The sequence below is a fragment of the Aspergillus undulatus genome, assembly GCF_047715775.1.
Source record: "Aspergillus undulatus strain CBS 261.88 unplaced genomic scaffold BDV17scaffold_1, whole genome shotgun sequence".
NCBI classification, from domain to species: domain Eukaryota; kingdom Fungi; phylum Ascomycota; class Eurotiomycetes; order Eurotiales; family Aspergillaceae; genus Aspergillus; species Aspergillus undulatus.
This window is the reverse complement of record NW_027396605.1, coordinates 163,841-183,926: the sequence shown is the minus strand read 5'-3', so window position 1 is coordinate 183,926 and position 20,086 is coordinate 163,841. Positions and strand designations below refer to the sequence as shown.

General features: G+C 50.5%; 10 protein-coding genes across 10 annotated transcripts; 6 read left to right on the top strand and 4 right to left on the bottom strand.

Annotated features, from left to right (window-relative positions):
* Positions 1 to 457: 457 nt before the first annotated feature.
* BDV17DRAFT_1603 (uncharacterized protein) lies at positions 458 to 1,472 on the top strand. The gene is made up of 3 exons (XM_073754648.1): positions 458 to 877; positions 938 to 956; positions 1,023 to 1,472. Exons 1-3 carry the CDS (start codon positions 600 to 602, stop codon positions 1,176 to 1,178), a joined length of 453 nt encoding a protein of 150 aa, XP_073620969.1. The 5' UTR covers positions 458 to 599; the 3' UTR covers positions 1,179 to 1,472.
* BDV17DRAFT_285875 (uncharacterized protein) lies at positions 1,281 to 1,691 on the top strand (the record flags this gene model as incomplete). The annotated part of the gene is made up of 1 exon (XM_073760785.1): positions 1,281 to 1,691. One exon carries the CDS (start codon positions 1,281 to 1,283, stop codon positions 1,689 to 1,691), a length of 411 nt encoding a protein of 136 aa, XP_073620968.1.
* Positions 1,692 to 2,149: 458 nt separating this feature from the next.
* BDV17DRAFT_285874 (NAD(P)-binding protein) lies at positions 2,150 to 3,301 on the top strand (the record flags this gene model as incomplete). The annotated part of the gene is made up of 4 exons (XM_073760784.1): positions 2,150 to 2,450; positions 2,500 to 2,879; positions 2,938 to 3,083; positions 3,181 to 3,301. 4 exons carry the CDS (start codon positions 2,150 to 2,152, stop codon positions 3,299 to 3,301), a joined length of 948 nt encoding a protein of 315 aa, XP_073620967.1.
* An 886-nt stretch (positions 3,302 to 4,187) lies between these two features.
* BDV17DRAFT_285873 (tubulin-domain-containing protein) lies at positions 4,188 to 7,260 on the bottom strand (the record flags this gene model as incomplete). Its single annotated transcript, XM_073760783.1, has 7 exons — positions 4,188 to 4,847; positions 4,904 to 4,990; positions 5,041 to 5,244; positions 5,297 to 5,479; positions 5,539 to 5,592; positions 5,655 to 5,767; positions 6,513 to 7,260. The coding sequence occupies 7 exons, from the start codon at positions 7,258 to 7,260 to the stop codon at positions 4,188 to 4,190; spliced, it is 2,049 nt and encodes a 682-aa protein (XP_073620966.1).
* A 215-nt stretch (positions 7,261 to 7,475) lies between these two features.
* BDV17DRAFT_1275 (aldo/keto reductase family protein) lies at positions 7,476 to 8,958 on the top strand. Its single transcript, XM_073754095.1, has 3 exons — positions 7,476 to 7,646; positions 7,698 to 8,275; positions 8,346 to 8,958. The coding sequence occupies exons 2-3, from the start codon at positions 7,741 to 7,743 to the stop codon at positions 8,858 to 8,860; spliced, it is 1,050 nt and encodes a 349-aa protein (XP_073620965.1). The 5' UTR covers positions 7,476 to 7,646; positions 7,698 to 7,740; the 3' UTR covers positions 8,861 to 8,958.
* Positions 8,959 to 9,685: 727 nt separating this feature from the next.
* Positions 9,686 to 11,225, top strand: BDV17DRAFT_285871 (DMT family transporter; the record flags this gene model as incomplete). The annotated part of the gene is made up of 3 exons (XM_073760782.1): positions 9,686 to 10,002; positions 10,074 to 10,906; positions 10,966 to 11,225. The coding sequence occupies 3 exons, from the start codon at positions 9,686 to 9,688 to the stop codon at positions 11,223 to 11,225; spliced, it is 1,410 nt and encodes a 469-aa protein (XP_073620964.1).
* A 723-nt stretch (positions 11,226 to 11,948) lies between these two features.
* BDV17DRAFT_248417 (actin-related protein 2) lies at positions 11,949 to 14,085 on the bottom strand. The gene is made up of 7 exons (XM_073756097.1): positions 13,811 to 14,085; positions 13,693 to 13,739; positions 13,477 to 13,620; positions 13,129 to 13,354; positions 12,508 to 13,073; positions 12,363 to 12,440; positions 11,949 to 12,303 (listed from the first exon to the last, which is right to left on the bottom strand). Exons 1-7 carry the CDS (start codon positions 13,827 to 13,829, stop codon positions 12,217 to 12,219), a joined length of 1,167 nt encoding a protein of 388 aa, XP_073620963.1. The 5' UTR covers positions 13,830 to 14,085; the 3' UTR covers positions 11,949 to 12,216.
* A 170-nt stretch (positions 14,086 to 14,255) lies between these two features.
* BDV17DRAFT_278490 (NAD(P)-dependent oxidoreductase) lies at positions 14,256 to 15,473 on the top strand (the record flags this gene model as incomplete). Its single annotated transcript, XM_073759542.1, has 5 exons — positions 14,256 to 14,273; positions 14,331 to 14,522; positions 14,603 to 14,952; positions 15,016 to 15,153; positions 15,215 to 15,473. 5 exons carry the CDS (start codon positions 14,256 to 14,258, stop codon positions 15,471 to 15,473), a joined length of 957 nt encoding a protein of 318 aa, XP_073620962.1.
* A 409-nt stretch (positions 15,474 to 15,882) lies between these two features.
* BDV17DRAFT_1213 (bZIP transcription factor) lies at positions 15,883 to 18,059 on the bottom strand. Its single transcript, XM_073754017.1, has 2 exons — positions 17,105 to 18,059; positions 15,883 to 17,021 (listed from the first exon to the last, which is right to left on the bottom strand). Exons 1-2 carry the CDS (start codon positions 17,658 to 17,660, stop codon positions 15,907 to 15,909), a joined length of 1,671 nt encoding a protein of 556 aa, XP_073620961.1. The 5' UTR covers positions 17,661 to 18,059; the 3' UTR covers positions 15,883 to 15,906.
* Positions 17,965 to 19,986, bottom strand: BDV17DRAFT_1192 (GTP cyclohydrolase II). Its single transcript, XM_073753989.1, has 2 exons — positions 18,612 to 19,986; positions 17,965 to 18,544 (listed from the first exon to the last, which is right to left on the bottom strand). The coding sequence occupies exons 1-2, from the start codon at positions 19,779 to 19,781 to the stop codon at positions 18,515 to 18,517; spliced, it is 1,200 nt and encodes a 399-aa protein (XP_073620960.1). The 5' UTR covers positions 19,782 to 19,986; the 3' UTR covers positions 17,965 to 18,514.
* Positions 19,987 to 20,086: the final 100 nt, after the last annotated feature.

Below are 20,086 nucleotides of genomic sequence, written 5' to 3'. Positions count from 1 at the left end.
ATCTTCAAGTGGCAACCAGCAGGACAACTTTGCTCTAACGCAATGTCTCACGCGCGGCCTTGACTGTCTTGGGCTCACGGCTACTACTTGATCGACAGGTTGAGATCGAATCGGGTCTTCCTTTAATTCCCGCGATTTTTGGAGAGGGACCATCTCGGCTTGGACGCTGCAAGAGTATGCCGCTGGACTGTCAACAGCGAACAGGGACGTTGAGGAATATGGACGCTTCCCTAACATGAATCGATGCGCTTCTATCCATGGTGACTGATGTGTCGCACTAGACAACTCAGGACAGCATACAGTGTGGAGAAGCATCGTCTGTTGGCTGTCTGCAGCTTCCTCAATTTATGCACAGCACTCCGTGCAGCGAGCCATATGCCCCAAGCAATCATGGCGACCTCTGATCCGTTTTCAACTTAATCTCGCTTTCCTATTTATCGCATCATGCCTGGTCCGTTGTAGGGTAGGAGCAACCCTGATGGCACTTTCTGATTCTAGTGAATGTGTCAATCGCGCCTTCCAACTTGTTCCTACCCATCGATCCCACGAGGAAAGTGCTATAGAGACACTGAACCAGATGCTCCCTCCGTTGTCATCAGATGGTTATCGCGCTTCTCAGCGGTATTAACCTCGGGTCTCCATTGAATGGTTGCGCCTTCGAGACCTCACAGCATCGCATTGCGAGGCCACGGGGTTGGTGTCATTCATTGCAAATATTAGCAAACCCTATTAGGCGAGCAAAGTCATTGGTCGCTATGTTCTTTGTCTCGAGTCCGCAAGAAAGTACGACTACAGCGCGGTCGACGCTGCGCGAAAACAATGTGATCTGCGTTTTACGCACAGCTGCTGCTTGGAAAGGGTTTGTTTGCCGGTTAAGGTCGGTATCTACCTTGTAATTGCAGGTCAGATGGTGATGGCAGTTTCCTGGCATCTCAAGGTGCCGCTGTTGTTGTAGGGTCAGTCCTGATTTTGAGTACCTAACAATTCTTCGAGTCCCTTTATTGGGCTGACAACACATTCAGGTAACATATCCATTTACAAGTTCGTTAGCCGAGGACGAGTACGCCAGTGCTTATTCTCGATGTTTGGATGCACGGATTTCCAGGTCTTTCAAATCTGACTGCCCGCTGCATCTCTTTCAATATCTTTCCAGCGTATTGGCCTTCATTTCGAATTGAACTTCGAAGTCATGAGAATGAAATTTTCGACCATATATTCGAGCGAGTCCCCGGGCTCCGACGCGGTCAGTGCGAGAAATCTAACTATCGTGCATTTTCAATATGAAGGCTCACCTCGCAACCTTCTTTGCCTTGATGCTCATACAATCCAGCTGCGCATCTGCTGGGGGAATCGGAGTTAACCACGCTCCTGCCCACCATGCAGCTAAGGTCAAAGCCAGAGCCGACAATGTCAGAGACACAGCGCGGCAGATAGTTGGCGATCCGCAACAATTCCAATGCCTTGACCAGATCGTCCAACAAGAGAGCGGCTGGGACTACACTGCTGTCAACGCCGCCTCGGGCGCCTACGGCCTGTTTCAGGCGCTCCCGCCATCCCGGATGGACTCGGCCGGCAAAGATTGGGAAACCAACTTTCGAACTCAGATCAAATGGGGTGTTGACTACATGAAAACCAGATATGGCAGTCCTTGTGTGGCTTTGGCGTTTCGTCGGGGGCACGGCTGGTACTAGCTAGGCTCACGCTGACCCAAATTTCCAGATTTGGGTTAGTTCCTGGGTGCCCTATATCGGTTCGGAGTAGAAACTATGGCGCGCAGTACGATTATAGGTCGAGTCGTATACCCAGTCTTCAACTATTGCGTCAAAATGTACAATCATTTTTTTTTTTTTTTAGCTATTCGAGCGCACGGAGATAATGTCGGACTCATGAGGACGATAGGTTGGTTTTGCGCAAGCTTGGCCCCGGACATAACTCGTATTGTCCTCAACGCCCAGGCCTGCTATAGGAATCTTCCATTAGTACACATCCGGAGCGAGCAATGAAGGGCGATTATGGTCAGGCTATAAAAGGGGAAGGGTGCTCGTTGACTTCATACTCAAAATCTCATATTCATTGCCTTTGTACTCCTGAAAACTCCTCCTTGGCCATCAAATACCTCTCTAGCTCGCCTACCCATCTTCTAGCAGTCATGGCAGACTTTGACTCTGCCACTATAGAGAAACGGGCTACTCGGTTGGCGTTCTTGAAACGCCAGCTCTTCGGCAAACCTCCCCTCGTCACTCGAAACGAAATAGATCTCTCCGGCAAAACCGCCATCGTCACCGGCTCAAACACCGGCCTTGGTTTCGAATGCAGCAAGCAGCTCCTCTCCTTAGACCTCAGCAGACTCATCATCGCTGTCCGGAGCGAGACCAAGGGCGAGGAAGCAAAGAAACGGCTTCTTTTGGCCAATGCAAAAAAACAACAGCAACAACAAACCCGAGATCATGGTCCGCAAACTCGACCTCTCAAGCTACGACTCCATCATCGTATTCGTAGAGTATACCAAGACCGTCAACCGTCTCGACATCGTCATTAACAACGCCGGCGTCCTCAAGAGGGAATTCAATCCTGACCCGCGAACCGGCCACGAGACTATCCAGGTCAACCACCTAGGCAATTCACTACTCATCATCCTCCTCATTCCAGTTCTCCGGTCAAAGACCCCCAACTCGTCCAACTCCCCAGGCCGCATCACCTTCGTAAACTCCGATATACCCTCGTGGGCTAAATTCGCCCAGAGGAATACCGTCCCCCTCTTACTTGCCTTCGACGACCGCTCTACATTCGATGTTTTCGACCGCTACCCGACCTCAAAGTTACTAGGTCAGTTATTCCTGCGCGAACTCGTCAAGCGTGTCCCACCGTCTGGAGTCAATGTGATATCAACCAGTGTAACCCCGGTCTATGCAGTTCGAGTCTGGACCGGGACTTCAGGGGTCGTTTCTCGGGTCCATTGCTCGGAGTATGAGCATGTTTCTTGCTAGAAGCGCTTCTGTTGGTGCGAGGGCGCTTACCGATGCGGTTGTTAATCATAGTGGGGGATCTCATGGGATGTATATTGAGGATGGAGAGGTTGTTCCGTGAGTTCTGTCCTTCTCCACTTGTATTTGCTGAGAGGTTGAGTATAGTATGGTATACGGGGACATATGCTGACTCCTAATTGTTTAACTACGTTAGGATGGCCCCGTTCGTGTACACGCCCGAGGGCGAAAAAGTTGCTGCACAGCTCTGGGGCGAGACGCTAGACGAACTTGCCTTTGCGGGCGTGCAGGATATCCTCAATGGCTTGGGCAAATGATAAATTCCTGCAAGATTTGGTTTTGAGTATATATAACACCCAGCTTTTATTATTCGTTCCGACCTCGCATATTTCATGTCAGCGCTTCGTGATAAGTAAAAATGGAGCATTATATTGATACTTCATAGAGCTACTACGGAGTAGTCTACGCAACAAATAGGGTCTCAATGCGGACCTAGGTTAAACCATACCCAGCACGAGACTGCGAACGCCATCGAGGCAAATGGGATGTACTGTTGAAGTCCAAAATCAAGATCTTACGAGGGCACTTGGTATGCTGTTGATAGTATGCGAGACCCCGTCTACCCCACGGACTTTAGACGGAGATGCAGCTCATCTCAGGTGATTTTTGTAGGAGCTTGGCGTGAAGAATCTAGTTCAGGTTGGAGATGTGGACACGGATATAGTACGGACATTGGCGGAGTAGGATTGTTATTCTTCGTAGATTGAACCTTTGTCGTCTAGAGGGGAGGAGAGGGAGGGGGGAGATGTTGCAAGTACCACTGATAGATTACCTTGGCTGCCCTAAGCCCTCTAAACAGGTTAGTCGACGGATGACGGGTATTCCTAGGTTAGGTTTGTCCGACGCCTGATCTGTGATCAATGTGAGCGCCTTGGCCCCGAATGCTAATTCTCTTTGATAGTCGGGTGCATGGGTTGTAAGTCTATCGTTGAAGTGATGGATGCCGAGCGTGTATAGAAGAATCTTTCCATTTCTCCCTGATGAAGTAGACTAGACGTTCCGCGCCAAATTAGAGACCAAACAAAGCACCCACAATAGAAAGTAAACATGCTGACGCCTTTTCCTTCTCAGAATACACCAGGTCATTCTCAGGGTCATAAGATAGATAGAACATTGGAAAAAAGAAAAGAGGTTAGTGTGAGGTTATATCCCAGCATCAGGGTCTAGGTAATTCTCTCTTTCTGCGGCCTCATACTCCCCGACAAGGTCCATGACCACTGCTCGGGCTTCGTCGAATTCATCGAGACCGTCTTGGAATGGAGCTTCCTTCTTATACTGCTCTAAGAAAGCGTTTCGCTTGCGCAGGCGATCATATTGTTGGACGATACGCTTGAACAAGGTGGCGACGGATGTGTGGTTTGCCAGCATTAACCCGCTGACGCGATGTGTGTTTTGGATGTATGGGGATTTCTTCGTCAAGGCCACCTGGATGCTAGCGGGTCCCCAGGGGATAAATGACGCTAGGCGCCGCTCACGAATACGTAGTAGCGATTTGTGTACATCCGTCGGGTCAGCTTCTCCTTGGATGATGTTGAGGATACTGATGTAGCAGCTGGATTTGCTGGGGTTGATTGAGACCATTCGGTTCTTTGGCTGCAGAAGACGGCGCATGACGTCTAGGACAGTTGTCTTTCGGACTGTCTTGGCTTGATCGATGTTATCGCCTGTAAACGGCGTGTATGAGGTGAGTAGGAAGTGGCTGCGTGGCGTGGGGATGAGAGAAGCGATGATCCCGACGAGATCATTGTGCATATAACCAGGGTATCGGAGGGTAGTGGTAGAGGCAGACATAACAGTCGACACCTGTCGTCGTCAGCAATGCTCTTCAATACGCACCTCAAAGACCCTGCAGGACATACGAGCTGATTGGTCTGTTGGAAAGAAGGTTCTTGCACATGCAGTCTGTCTGCAACAATCTTCGAGAGGGCGGCATTATCCAGAACAACCTAAGTCAAATTTAGCCTATGCAATCATCTCACAGATAAGGTGGTCTTACAACAGAGTCAGCGTTCTGCGTCAGTCGTCGCATGGCAAGAAGACTGTTGTACGGGTTGACCACGACATCAGCAGCTTGGTTATCCGGGAACACAGAATAGGTCTGGATCAACTTCTTCGGAAACCGGTCGTTCATGCGCTCCAGAATGAAACTTCCCAGTCCAGAACCAGTTCCTCCAGCGATCGAGTGTAGAAACATAAAACCCTGTGTCGAGGTCAACACAGTCCCCAGCGTCCAGTGTTCTCCGGCGGCTTACCTCTAAGGAGTCACTCCCGTCCGCTTCCCGATCAATCATGTCGAAAACCTCCTCCTGGACGACCTCTCCCGCAGCATATCCAGCACCCCAGTTGTTCCCCGCACCAATACCCTGCTGCCCAATAAAGAAGTTTTCTGGGTTGTAGATGTTCTTGTAAGGGCCGGATTGAATGCCGTTCAGGACCTGTTGGGAAATGCTTCAGCTGGTGTCCGCAAAAGCTCCTCCGCGGATGGGGATCCTACCCTCGGCTCCAGGTCTAATAAGATCGCTCGGGGGATATAACGGGTATCGTCACTCTAGGGCCGGTCAATGTCATTAGTGACTATTTCAAGATCGCAAGGTAGAGCAGTATACACACCTGGTAGAAAAAGACATCCTTGCGATCACCGCCTTCTGTCGCAAACTCCTCCAGATTGCCATCTTGACTTATCCCATGTTCGAGACATAATTGTTGCCAGAATTGGCTTCCGACTGCAAATATTTGTCAGTATCACGTCAGAGGATGGTGTAGATGAGCTGAGTGCCTGGTTGGAAGAGGGGTCTCGAATCGGTAGATTCAGGTCGCGGATTCCGTACCGTTGTTACCGCACTGGCCGGCTTGAATTGTGATGATTTCCCTGAAGCGAGACGTTAGTATCGGTGGCAGCAGTATAAATTTTGACAGCAGTTCCGAGAATGATTTAAAGCTGCATACCTGGGCATTTTGTCTTGCTTGATCCCGGAAACGTCGAGGTGATAAGTCAACGCGTAGCGCGTTCCTGTTCCTCGGGAGTTAAACCAAAAGTGGGGCCTCAGGCCGCAACTGACGCAGGTGGAAGTAGACTACCAAGTAGACAACACCTTTTACGATAAGAAATTGCTTACATTGGATTCCAATGTGACTAAGGAGGCCTGTTTAGCATAAGCTTTGAGCAACCTTTCCAGAACATGGACGCCGATTGCGTCAATATGAGATTCACGGCAACTATGTGGCACTAGGCATACAGTTCCAATGAGACCAACAATGATTGCGCAACTTGTTTCATTGCCTTATAGTATATTCATTGCTTTTTGAGCTCCCCTGGCAAGATCCAATTCTAGAAGTCAGCTTTGCATGCAGTAACAAGCATTCCGGCCCCGGAGACAACGCCGTCGACTATCTTGACACGGCTACCTTGCTTCCGGCCGTAAGCTTTGATGCAACCCTCTCGTACCGCTTCCTCCATACCCGCCATACCAGCACATCCCAAGCAGATTGCGCTCACAGGACGCGGGTTTCCTTTGATCAACCTTTCAGTGGCTTCAATGATCCTTCGTCGGACTTCATCGGGCGGAGTGGTATGCAGTTCGACGGCTGTGAGTCCTGTAGTCTCCACGCCGGCGAACCGACTAGAGGAGCCTTTATGGTCACCCGAGTTGACAAGCATATCCGAAACAGCGTTGCCGAGTTCGACCTTCCAGCTACTCCCAGTAGTGACGATGCCAAATGTATCCTTGGCTTGCGATTTGCCGAAGCCCCCATCCCACGTAAGTTGAAAAGAGCTGACCAATGACAAGGAAGTTACAATGCTTCCTTCGAAGATGCCGGTCACATACTTCCGCTTGATATTGGCTGTTGATCCGAGCTCTAGTAGCGCTGCGTCCTCTAGCTTATCGATGGCTTCTCTCAGCATGCCGACAAGGGGATGCGCTGAGTAACATGCGACGAGGAATCCATCGTATTTTGCAACCAGCGGCTCCACAAACGGCCTGCAGTGGAGGGCTGAGAGGACTGAATCTTCCCCCGAGTTTATGCTGGGTATTCCGTGAATGACCCGGCCATCAGGAAGTGTGACGACTTCCGATTGCGGAGCTGTGAAATAGTCGAAGTGAACGTCTGCATATCCGAGATTTGCTAGTATGGGCACTAGGGCACCGGTCATATGAGTAGAGGTGTTCGGATTGATGACCAATATCGAAAATCGTGGGCCGCTCACAGTCGCCATGGTGGAGGTGGGATATCATGGCATGGACAGTGTTGGTGGCGGGGTTGAAGAGCTAAGAATGGTGATGTCTGCTGATAGCCGTTTTTCAGCAACTGGGCCCGCGTCTCTGCGAGACCCCAACTCTTGAACGAGGCTACCTTTCGAGATTTCAACTCATCTAAGCTTTACTTCGGCATGAAGGCCTTCACCATATCCAGAAAAGCACCTCATTATGCGCACGCCAATTTCTACCCGGGTAGGAATGACGCGATCCGATGTGGGGTAGATGCTTGATGATCCAGTCCTTTATCTCCAAGGCTCTCCCACGGAATGGATCCCTCAAGGCTCGTTCTCTTGTTGTGTCTGTAACTCGTCAAAGGTCCAATATATTCTGGCCCTGGCCAAATGTGAGCCTCCCCTGCCTTTACCTCGCCGTTCGGTAGTTGATATGCGTCGAGTGTACCCCGCATGATATAAAGATAGCAATATCTCCGCACCAACATGCCCCTCGTCGCTCAGAACCCGGTCCCGAGGACAATCCTGGGCTTGATGACCTTCGGGACCGATGAATCAAAGGGTGCTCGGATTACTTCATTGGACGAATTCAACAAGCACCTGGACTACTTCCAGCAGCAGGGTTTCAATGAAGTCGACACTGCGCGGACCTACATTGGAGGTGCGCAGGAAGCTTTCACAACGGAGGCAAAATGGAAGGAGCGCGGCCTGAAGTTGGCGACAAAGGTCTACCCCGCGACACCCGGTGTGCACAAGCCGGACGTTCTCCGCGAAATTTTTGAGACTTCTCTCAAGGAGCTAGGCACAAACCAGATCGATATCTTCTACTTGCATGCACCTGACCGGTCTGTGCCGTTCGTCGAGACACTGGAAGCTGTCAATGAGTTCCATAAGGAGGGCAAGTTCGTGCAGTTGGGTTTGAGTAACTACGCTGCCTTCGAGGTTGCAGAGATCGTCACGACCTGCAATGAGAGGGGCTGGGTCCGACCAACGATTTTCCAGGCAATGTACAACGCTATCAGTAAGTGTGCCCGGTTACTACTAAATCCAAGTACTCTCTTGAGGATCATATACTAACGTCTGGTACATAGCACGTTCAATCGAAACCGAGTTGATCCCCGCGTGTAAGCGCTACGGCCTCGAGATCGTCATCTACAACCCCCTTGCTGGTGGAATCTTCTCCGGCAAATACAAGACTAAGGACATACCCGCGGAGGGCAGATACAGTGACACTGCTGCAAGTGGCAGCTTGTACCGGAAGCGGTACTTCCGCGACGCCACTTTCGAGGCATTGGCCGTTATTGAACCGGTTGTACAAAAGCATGGGCTTACGCTGCCTGAGACCGCTCTGCGTTGGGTCCACCACCATTCTAAACTCAACATCAAGGACGGCCGGGATGGCATTATTATTGGTGTGAGCAGCTTCGCTCAGCTTGAAAGCAATCTCAAGGATGTTCAGAAGGGACCTCTCCCCGAAGAAGTTGTCGAGGTATTAGACAAGGCATGGCTGATTGCAAAGTCCACTGCTCCGGACTACTGGCACCTTGCTCTCAAGTATACATACGACACCCAGGAGGCATTGTTCAAGCCGAAATCGAAGGCTTAGGTGAGGCTTTTATCTTTTGCGGCTCATTCTGAACATATAAAGATAGACGATACACCTCGCTAGATTAGAGCAATACGGACACCCATCATACTTGAAAATTTTGCCTAAGCGATTGTTTCGAGAACATATATTCAGGTACGGCTGCTTCAGCTGGTGGCCAAGCTTTCCGGGAATGCGTAGCAAGTAATTTGACATGATGTTAGGACTGAAAACCCCAACTAAGCTACCTAAGTAAACGGATACCGTGGTCCTCAAGAGTATCGGAATCTTTCTGCCCTGCCCGTGAGAGTATATATCACGTGAAAGGGGCTAATTAGATTAACGGCTAAACCGAAAGCGAGTGGCTAGACCGGACTTAGTAATTGATCGTCACCAGGCACCGTGGCAGTGGCAGATGAGTGTCAAGAGTGGCACCTGCAAGACTTCAGTCTCCATCTTTCTGTTCCCCAGAACTTCTTGCTGTGTTGTCCACTCTTGCAGCCAATGCACAAGCTCTCTGTTCGAACTTCGAGAACAACTGCAGTGCGACTACTTCTGCACATTCAATGGAGATCTATGCTACATAACCTGTCTTTTCCTCTTGGCTCTCCCTTGACCTGAGAGCCGTCCCGTTCCCGGCGCTCTCCGACTCTTCAATGTGACATTGTTAGGAACTGAAAAGGAGTTCTTTACACCTTCCACTCGCTTATATACGTCATCAATTTGTCCAACACTCCAGAAACAGTCAATACAAGGTGGCTTCACGCAGCGAAAAGTCGCTTGATGGTCACGAGGGGAAAGAACAGCACAACCTTTTGAGATTCCCGCCAGTCAAATGACCTCGAGATGTCCATGACTCGCACAAGCATGCACGGGCCCTTCGATGGCCGGTCCCATCAACCGCTTCTCGACGATGAGCAGCAAGGACGAATGTCAACCAGCGGTCATGGATACGATGAAGAAGGCAGGCCTATGCTTCACCATTCCAGACGGTCCACAATGCGGAGCAAGAGTCCAGATGCCCTTGCGAAGAATCAGACTCGTCAGAAGTATTTCATCGCTTCAGGATTCTTGATGCTGAGTCTAGCAAGCTTTGTGGTTCAGACGATGACGGCTGTGTACATTCAGCATGATTTGGGGTGGGACAAACCGTATTGCATGCTGTAAGTTTTGTACAGAGCTAATCCCTGCTACATGGACGGATGTGCTGATATTTGCCTCTTTTGACGTTTAGGTACCTCACGCACGGCTCTTGGTTCCTTCTCTGGCCCGTACAACTCCTAATACTTCGGATACAGAAACGGAAGCTCACTTGGGAAGCATTTTGGCGTCGTCATGTTCATCTGCTTCGGACGACGGGTCAGATGGTGGAATCCCAGGATCTACATTTGACATCCGGCGATCCCAACAGGTCACCTATCCCTTACCTCCTCAAGACGACAGCATTCGTGACAAGTGCTCTTACAATAGCTGGCGGCTCGTGGTATGTTGCGGTAAACCAGACGACTCCGAGTGATCTTACGGCGATCTACAACTGCTCTGCATTTTTCGCCTACGCATTTTCGATTCCGCTTCTTAAAGAAAAATTACGACTTGACAAGGTAGTTTCTGTGGGCGTGGCCATCATAGGAGTTCTGGTTGTCGCATATGGAGATCGAGGGGAAGGAAAGGAGTCGAATCATGAAGGGGGGTCAAGACTGCTAGGAAATCTCATAATCGGCCTCGGCAGCGTACTATATGGCCTCTACGAGGTGCTGTATAAGAGGTACGCTTGTCCTCCAGAGGGCACAAGCGCCGGCCGGAGCATGATCTTTGCGAACACATTTGGTACCCTCATCGGGTCCTTCACCCTTCTTGTTCTCTGGATTCCTTTGCCCGTTCTCCACATTCTTGGCTTAGAGACATTCCGATGGCCGACAGGCGAGGCTGCGTGGATGCTAATGATCTCCGTTGTTGCCAATGCTAGTGAGTTCCCCCAGCCCTCGCGAGATACCTGGTCCCAGCGGTTACCCCTAAAGGAACCTTGCATCTCAAGCCCCCGCAACACCCGCCCCTTGCGTTCTCATAGTATGATCCCCAACGCAATCAATCATACGCTGACCATGCGCCTTCTCCCTTCGCAACAGCATTCTCTGGCTCCTTCTTAGTTCTCATCTCCCTCACCTCGCCTGTTCTTTCCTCAGTGGCCGCCCTCCTCACTATCTTCCTCGTCGCAATCGTCGACTGGTTTCGAACGGGGCAGCCTCTGTCCCTGGCCTCCATCATCGGCGGTATTCTGATCATGATAGCATTCTTCCTCCTTAGCTGGAGTACATACCGCGAGATGAACGAGGAACAAAAGAAGCACATTGAACAAGATGAGGTGGAGTCCGACCTCGATGATTAGTTCGCTCACACTTATAGACTGGATCGGCTGAATATCCTTTCCGTTCGTTGCATATACACTACCTTTTTCTTTTTCTTACAATGGGTTATATCGGGCATTACTAGTGGGAATTCATGGCCATTGTTGGACCTGTTCATCTTTACATAGGCATATGGGGGCAATGCTTTATATACCATAGCACCATGGCGTTTTGGATAATTGGAAAGTGTACTTCGTTTGCAGGGTTAGGTCAGGTCAAGCTCTTGGTTTGAATTCCTTGCTGATACATGTATCATACATTATTTATTGCTGCTTATTTTCAGAGTATAAATTGGATATCGACTATACTTCACCTGCTGGGTCGTAGTAGGGAGGACTCAATCGAGCTCTTGAAAGGAAGGCGGCTCTGATGCTAGTTCAGAAGGAGCGATCGGACCCAGGTCTTTTCACTTAGGAAGGAGCCTTCGCCCATCGCACCTTCCCAGTTGGAGGGTGACGTTACCAAGGAAGGCACGCCTAAGGCTCCACCGGGATAGGAAGGAACAACCGGGCGTGCCTTTCTCGGTGTGCACCTGCCTAATCGAAGAAAGTGAATTCGCTACTGGACTTTTATGCGCCGGTGATGGTTTAGCTGCGGAAGCGGAAGAAGCCGGGGAAATCTTGACAGCACGGGCTGAGAGTCTATATGGCAGAAGCCTAACAGACAATGACACATCTTCAGCGCATATTTACACTATCTTGATATTTGATATTCATCAAGTCGCTTCTCTATAGTTGGTGCCTAGTAGCTACACTGCACGACCTGATATGGAGGTGCGGCAGGGCGAATGCTACACATGGTATGTATATCAACAGGAAAGGAAGCAAGTTACATATTCTGAGGGGCAATGGATGGACCAAACTGAGTGTGAAGTTTGCATTCCAGATACGAGAGTCAAAGGAAGATGGCGAGAGGGAAACAAGAGCGCTTGCGTGCGAGGTAATCTGATGTAAAATTGCGTTGAGGAATCTTTTACCTGGGACCGAGTTTGGCGAGGGCACGAGCACCCTGTTCCGCCCATTCTTGCTTGGTAACCCACATGTCTTCCTTGTCAGCAATCTATTGGAAAACTTGTTAGTAGGTGTCGTGGACTGAGGACTTCGAGAAGAGTAGCGTACCAGGTTGGCGAGGACGGCACCTCCAAGGAAAACCATATGTCTCCGTCGAGGGGGATCTTCGATGCGGACCTTGAATTTCTGTTTAGAGCGAGTTACTATGAGCTGCTCTTTGTGTTGAGATGGGTTGTGATGGTGGAGAACGTACGCCCAGCCTCTCTGGGTCTCCCTTGAGGACCCGTGTCAACCACAGTTGCTTCAACTCCTTCTCTAGTCGTGTGGGCAGACCGGGGTACATGCTACTTCCTCCACTGAGCACAATAGCCTTGTACAAGCTGGAACGGACATCGACGTCGGTGCCTTGGATAGTGTTGAAAAGCAACTCAGCCACACCGGGCTGATCAACATCCACCAAGTGCGGCTGGAAGAGACATTCGGGGGCTTCGAATCGCTCACTACCGACTCGGATAACACGACCATCGGGAAGGGTATAGGATTCGACCAGTACGGTCGTGTCTTCGGAGAGCTTTCGGTCTAGTTCGAGATCGCAAGACACATAGGCGAGCTTCTCCTTGATCTGACGTACGGTCTCGAAGTCCGCTGTACGGTTCAGCGCATATCCGCGGCGGAGCAGAAGGGCGATGAGGTTCCGAGTGACATCACGGCCTGCGACATCAAGTCGGCGAATGTGGTGGTTGAGAACGGTAGATTCGTAAACCGGGATGATGTGGGTGACACCGTCACCGGAGTCCACGACGACTCCGCTACTAAGACCTGGGGTAACGGAATGAGCAATGAGTTCATAAGCCCCAGCTGTTCAAGCACTCACCTTGCGCGTAAAGAGCAAGGACCGCCTGAATAGCGACATATACTCCTCCGAAGTTGTACTGCTCCAGCATGACCTCGGCCATCTGCTCACGGTTCTTCAGCGGGTTCATGGGCGGTTCGGTGAGGAGGATCTTGCGGCCGGTGGGATCGATCTTCATCTTGTCGTAAAAAGTGTAGTTCCATAGATGTTGCATATCGTCCCACCGCTTCACGATACCATTCTCCATCTATATTTGCGGCAATAGGAGTCAGCCCGACCGTGTGAACAAGCTACCGTTGCAAGTCCGGAGAGCGGGGACTCGCGACGATGCATGGGCTCGGCGCATGATCGAACGAAGTATGGACATACAGGATAAGTGATCTGAAGCATCGATCTGGCGGCGGCAGCTTCATCTCCGCACATGATATCCTTGACAACAATGTCGCCAGACTGTTCTTCCGTTCGCAAGATAGGCCGCCCCACTATCGAAGGGAACTGGTGCTCGGGGAAGTTCTGTAGGAGGAAGGAGAGTCATCATGGAGCTCTAGATCATAGTGAGAGAGTGTGGGGGACTTGTGTGCGTACCTGCGCAGCATATCCGACCTTGAGGAAACCGGTTCCTCCGTCGAGCACTGGCGAGTTGTTAGTGACGCTACCTTCGGCCAGGCATACATAACAGCAACAACGGGGGGACGGAGCTCACCAATGGGCATGTCCGCCATGATTAATGTGAGCGAGTGGTAAATTCAGAAACAATTAATCAATCCCAGAAAGGAAAACAAAACAGACCATGGATATGGGGTCCAGCCGTGGGGAGAGCTGGTGATTATGAGGGGAAGCGAGCAGGAGTAAGTTGGCGGTGCCGCGAGTCGCTCCGCCGAGTTGCTGACTGACGATGTTGTTATGCCTTGCAGCCTGAGGCAGCACTCACCATCCTCCCCAAACCACCCAGAAAATGCCCATATAGGTTGACTGTCGGATGTCTCGCTCAAGTCTCGATGGTTGAGCTTACAGCTTCAGTTATGATTCGATCGTCTGTTGTTGATTCTCGGCCGAGATCGGGGCAGCTTATATGGAGTCGGAGGCTACTATCTATCCACTCTCCAACAACAACTCTTTACTCATTGACACCACATAAGTCGAGCACAATGAGTCGAATTGGCTGGGTAGGTAATGCCACTTTTCTTCTAAAGCAAATCCTTGTGTAATGACCATTGAGACAGTATGGCCTCGGCTCCATGGGTCTCGCAATGGCCACCAACCTCCAGAAACACCTGGCAACCAAGAGTACTCTAAACAATCTCATGTACACCAACCGCACCATGTCCCGTGGTGACGCCCTGAAAGCACTCGGTGCCACGCCTGAGACAAGCTTCTCTAAGCTTGTCGCCCAATGCGCTATCATTTTCACAATGGTACTTACCCATCCAACCTACCTCTACCCCTTGGTACCAATTAGCCAACAGGAATATAGCAAGCATACTAACAAGAAAAGGTCTCAAACGACCATGTCCTCAAAACCCTCATCTCAAGCGTCACAGACTCAAAGACACCTGAATCGCAATCACTCCCCCTAAAAGACAAAATCTTCGTCGACTGCTCGACAGTCCACCCAGAAACAGTCGGCCTGGCCGTCGCAAAGCTAAAGGAGAAGCAAGCAGATTTCCTAGCCGCCCCTGTCTTCGGCGGTAATCCTATCGCCGTTGACGGGAAGCTTGTCTTCGCTATTGCAGGGCCGAAGCGGGTTTCTGATCGCGTCAAGCCGCTGATTCAGGATGTCATGGGGAGGAAGGTTATTGATTGTGGAGAGGATGCTCAGAAGGCTTCTATGTTGAAGATTGCGGGGTGAGTATTGTACTTGCACTTGTCAATCTTTGGTGCTCTAAGCTAATGTATTTGCTGGAACAGTAACATCATAACCATCAACCTGATGGAAGCCGTCGGCGAAGCACAAGTCTTTGCTGAACGTACTGGCCTCGGAACGAGCGCTATGGAGGAACTCACTGGCGAAGCCTTCGGGCCTGTCGCGGGGGGTTATTCAAAGCGGTATGCTTCCCAACCACCTGCACAAACATAAAGACCGAGCTATTACTGACACTGCTCTTAGTCTAACAACCGGCGCCTACGCACCACCCCTCGACACCCGGCCGGGATTCGGCGTCTCCCTAGCGATCAAGGACGCAAAGCATGCTTTTGACATTGCCAAGGAAAACCACGTTGAACTTCCTGGGTTGCAGGTTTCTAATCAGAATATGATTGCTGCCCGGGAGTATGCTGGCGAGTGCCTGGATACTAGTTCCATGTATGGTGTTTTGCGGCAGAAGGCGGGAATGGAATTTTGGAATGAGAAGAGCCGGAAGGGATAAGTGGATACCTGTGCTGATATCTAGGAAGGATGTGTAAGTTAAATATCAATTTTGTGCGTTGAAGTGAGTGTAGTAGCGTATTTATACTTCCAAATACATTCCAAAGGCTCTAGCAATGTGATGCAAGCAAGTTATTTTCAAATCATGACTCAGGTGAGAAAGTTAGAAGTCGAAGTAGGCAGTGAAGCATAAATCTTATTAGTCTCCTATGATAACAGTATCCAGTACCATTGATGAACCTTGGAATAATGAAACAATATTTCAACGCCGTAAAGGAGATAGCCGTCCCATAGCTTTTGCACAGTATATACCAGTTATCAGTCAACTTACTGGCGTCTTGTCCAGCCTTAAGAACAGCTCAAGATCAGATTGGATGACAAGATAGAAAATGAAGTAAGGGTGTAGGTACAGGTTAGATAGAGAAAGGTCGAGCTCATTGTTCTGCAGGCCTAATTCTGGTGGTTTCAACCAACTGCGGGAAAGCATCGGCAAATGCTTGTCCCAGCGTCCAGTTGTTGACATCGGCAAAATGTCTTTCAAACACTGGGTTGATGATCAGTTCGTCAGTGTCACCGGTTGATAGAAGACAATCTGTCGGCTCATAAGGCCAGTTGATAGAGAGGGACCCCGTGAATGGGATGAACCAGTTATCAAAAGGATACTCGTGGTAGGACATGACAAGCCGATCTCGCATTCGCGGCCACGGTAGATAGTCGATCCATGCGGGATGCGGCGTGAGGAGTTGCGATGGACGAGGAGTCAGATAATCAGGCAGCCGGTGATAGTTCTCTGCCGTAGGATATATCTGCCACCGCATCAAGAGAAACATTGAATAAAGGACGCCGACTTGCTCGGGAAGCCCGGCGATATCCGGAAATGTGCGTAGTATATCGGTGAACACTTTGGAAAGGGGATGGGAATAGACACTCCTATCTGGATTGAGGAGGGAGGAGACACTCGGGTATGCTGGCCCAACAAGTTTTTGCTTCGGTACACCCTTCGCAGCCTCCTGTTGGCGGTTATGGAGAAAATCGAGGAGAATGGCGTCCAGAGTGCAGGTGGGGGCAATATTCCGGATTGGAGTCATATAGGCCGGCAGTGAATGGTCCGTGACATTTCCAACTGCTGAAAGTGCATTGAAAGCTTGCGGAACGCTCGACTGTGACCTGGAGACCTCTGATGGACGACGGAAGCCTTCCATTTTAGGCACCTGCTGTGATGGGTCAAGCAAGAAGTTGAAGCCCATTCTTTCATCACCGAAATCCAACCCATGAAGTAAGTTGTGACGCTGATAATCAAATGCGACTCGCAGTGACGTATTGTTGTTATTATTACTGCCATTCGCACTATCTCGCCGGGAGCTTAATGTCGGTGCTGAATGTGTCGATGACGGTGTCTCCACACTTGCAACGGATTCGGTATATGAACGTTCGACCGTTGCGGACCTGTGAGGATTTGACGATAGAGCATGGGTATCTATTGAAGGTGAGGCCGTGGGTATAAAGTTGGCTGCTGGTCTAGCTATTGGGGGTGCTGCTGCTGGAGGGTCTAGGATGCGACGTTAGTAAACCCGCAAAGAAAACCCAAATCTTGTGGAGGCCACCGCCAGATACAAGTAGTTCGAGACTCACGTAATCCATCCTGCTTGTCTAGCAGCGGTTGTATAGTATCCACAATTGCTCTCAGGCCTTGCCGTAGCTCCCTATTCTCCGCAATGATAGCTTCATTTTGCTTTAAGGCAGCTTGAAGATCTAGAAACGGCTTTTGTGAAGAGAGTTCGCGAACCCGTTGTTCCAGACTATCAATGTGCGTCTTCGTCCTCTCGCGAATTGCTCGTTGAGCTTGGCGATCGTTGGCTCGTTTCTTTGCAAGTTGGTCGGGGGTAAGGTTGGCAACGCCGCGTGCCGAAGTACTGTTCAGTTTGCGTTTCCGCCCCGCGGCGGCAGACGTTGCAGGACTCGGGCTATTGTTCGGATTGTTATCGGGAGGGAGGGAACCCAGCGCATCGACTGATGTAGGTGCCGTGCCAAAGGGCGTGGGCGAGCCCTCCAGCTTCACAGGCTCTGAGTCATTTGGACCTGTCGCATTTGCGGCCTGGGGGCGTTGAATAGCAGGTAGCGAGGAGGATGGGAACTCGAGTGCCGACGAGGGCGCCACATCGGAGAGGGGAGGCAGGCGGGTGGCCATTGCCTACTCGCGGCAGCTTATCGGAGTGTAATGGCCATTCAAAATGGCAGCACGAGGGTGAAGGCTCTTGTAAAGGTTGACACACGGTCCACGGGCGGGGATCTCCTGGATCAGCGGAAGAAGATTAGCGGCATTGGGAAGCTTCGTTTCAAGCGAAATTAAGCGAGAGATGGTAGCGAGCAGGAACAGGGAGGGGTTGGAATGTCGAGGGAAGAGCGTAAGGAGAGAAAAAGCATGGGCTGATGGGACGGCTCGCAAAGAGGATGACGGATTGACGATACGATCAAGCGTCGAGTTGAGGGGCGTTTCTTGATCCTATCTCGGGCGGCGGCAGTTCGGCACAAACTATGCAGTGTCAATCGCAGCCGAATCTCAATCGGAATTAAATTCCAGATGATGCAGAGTCCATGGCTACTTGTGATGTGTCTACTCGTATCTATAGCCTGTGCGAGCTAGCTCTACCACTGTAGTAGTACCTGTCTCTTTTCTGCTCTCATCGAACCACTCAAGTTTCAGGATCTACATCATATTGTCGCGAACACGCCAAAACTTCCAGATACATATTAATAGAACCCAAATGTAAGTGAGTGTATGTTAACCAATAGACTCGACAAGGGGAAATCGAAAAAGTGAGGTCAAAGCCTATACAACGCCTCATATTGCCATGACAGCCGAATCACTATGCTGGTATCCAATTCATAGCGCGGCAAGGAAAAAAGCAACCAAACAAAAAATAAAGTGAATAAAAGTGTGTCGCTGTCTCATACATATGAAATGTGAATCATTGGCATCGTGTCTTTATGCTGAGTATTTCGTGTGTAAGTCTGAAGAGTAGCAGGACAGACAATAGCTGATCATTGAATCATATGACCCATCTTCGAGATCTGTTTTTTTGTCAACGGTTAGCCTTGCATTATAGGAATGACTGACAAGCGGAAACCCAATACTTGCCTTTGTACGTAGATAGCCCTCGACTTCAGAGCTCTTTATGCCCATCTTGCCTCCAGTCTGCCACGCCAATGGCACCATTGGTACGCGGTCTTTCACTATAACCTCACGTCCAGGCCCTTCAATTGCTCTGACTTTGTCAGGATTGTTTGTGAGCAGGCGAATCCCATGCGGATTCGAATCGTCACCCAGACCTAGATCAACGAGCATCGCGGTAGCCAAGCCATAACTCCGAGCATCGGCAGGGTGGCGCAGCAGAAGATTAGCTTCCACTGTATCAGATCCCAGGTCTTGTAGGTTGTAAGCTTTCAGCTTTTCCCCTAGCCCAATACCGCGACCCTCTTGACGAAGGTATATTATGACACCGCCTGAGACATTGGAAGGTACCGACCGAGCTTGCTGGGATGCAATCTCATTCAAAGTCTCCATGGGTAGGGACATCAACCGAGCAGCCTCATCAAGTTGCTCCCCGCAATCACAACGGGCGGACCAAGCCGTCTCCCCGGTATAGCACTCGGAATGAATACGCACTAGTGGCGCTTCGCTCAGTCGTCGATGCATAAGCTCTGCATCATGCACAGCGCCCCCCTCGGCTTCTTGAACTGACCCACTGGAAGCTGCTCCTTGAGGTGCATCGTGCCAGCTGCTCACGCGTCCAGGGTGCAGTGTTCCCACATAAGCTCCACGAATCATTCGATCCATCTCGGTCTCGCCCGGCTTCACTTTGTCCAGACTCCGACTTCGAATTGTATTTCCAAACACGATTGCCAAATGCTCCTTGTTGTCTAGGTCGTTGTGATAAAGGTGCAGGAACATCTCGGCGCCATTCGTTGTGGGAATGCGAGCCCGGACGATGCACTCGACATTAGGAAGTTGGGGAAGGAGTTTCGGCGGTTTGGCATGAGAGACGGTCTGAGGCGAGACTTGCTGTAGTAGTCGCGCTGTGTTTATTGTGCCTCCAGGTGTGGCTGGAGGTGTGAATGTAGGAGAGAGGAGGGAGGCAGGCACAGGTGTCGTATCACCCGCCGAGTTTCCCTGGGGAAACTCATCTAATTGGCCTTCTAGAGATGGCGGCTGCTGCGTCGAAGCAAGTGAGATGTTATGAGCCGGTTGCGCAGATGTAATCGGTCGAGGGCCGAATGTTGGCGAGGCGTGAGATGGTAGATTTGCCATTGCGACTGAGGGTCTATAGCGGTACGTAACGGGAATCAATTGGAATCAAGAATCAGTGCGCATATGAGGGCGAAGTCTAGTAATTGGGATCCGAAAGACGTCGAATGAATATGAACACCAGGAACAGGAACTTGCAAAAACGAATTTCATTCACTTGTCATGGCTACTGTTATCAAAGGCCGGTAGTCGGCCCGCATTCTGGAGCCTCGGATTGAGCGGGGGGTGGCTGAGTCAGCGGGCGATGACAACAGCTTAGGTAACTTCTAGCTAATCCAGACCCAGCGTCTAGCATCTTCCATCACCGA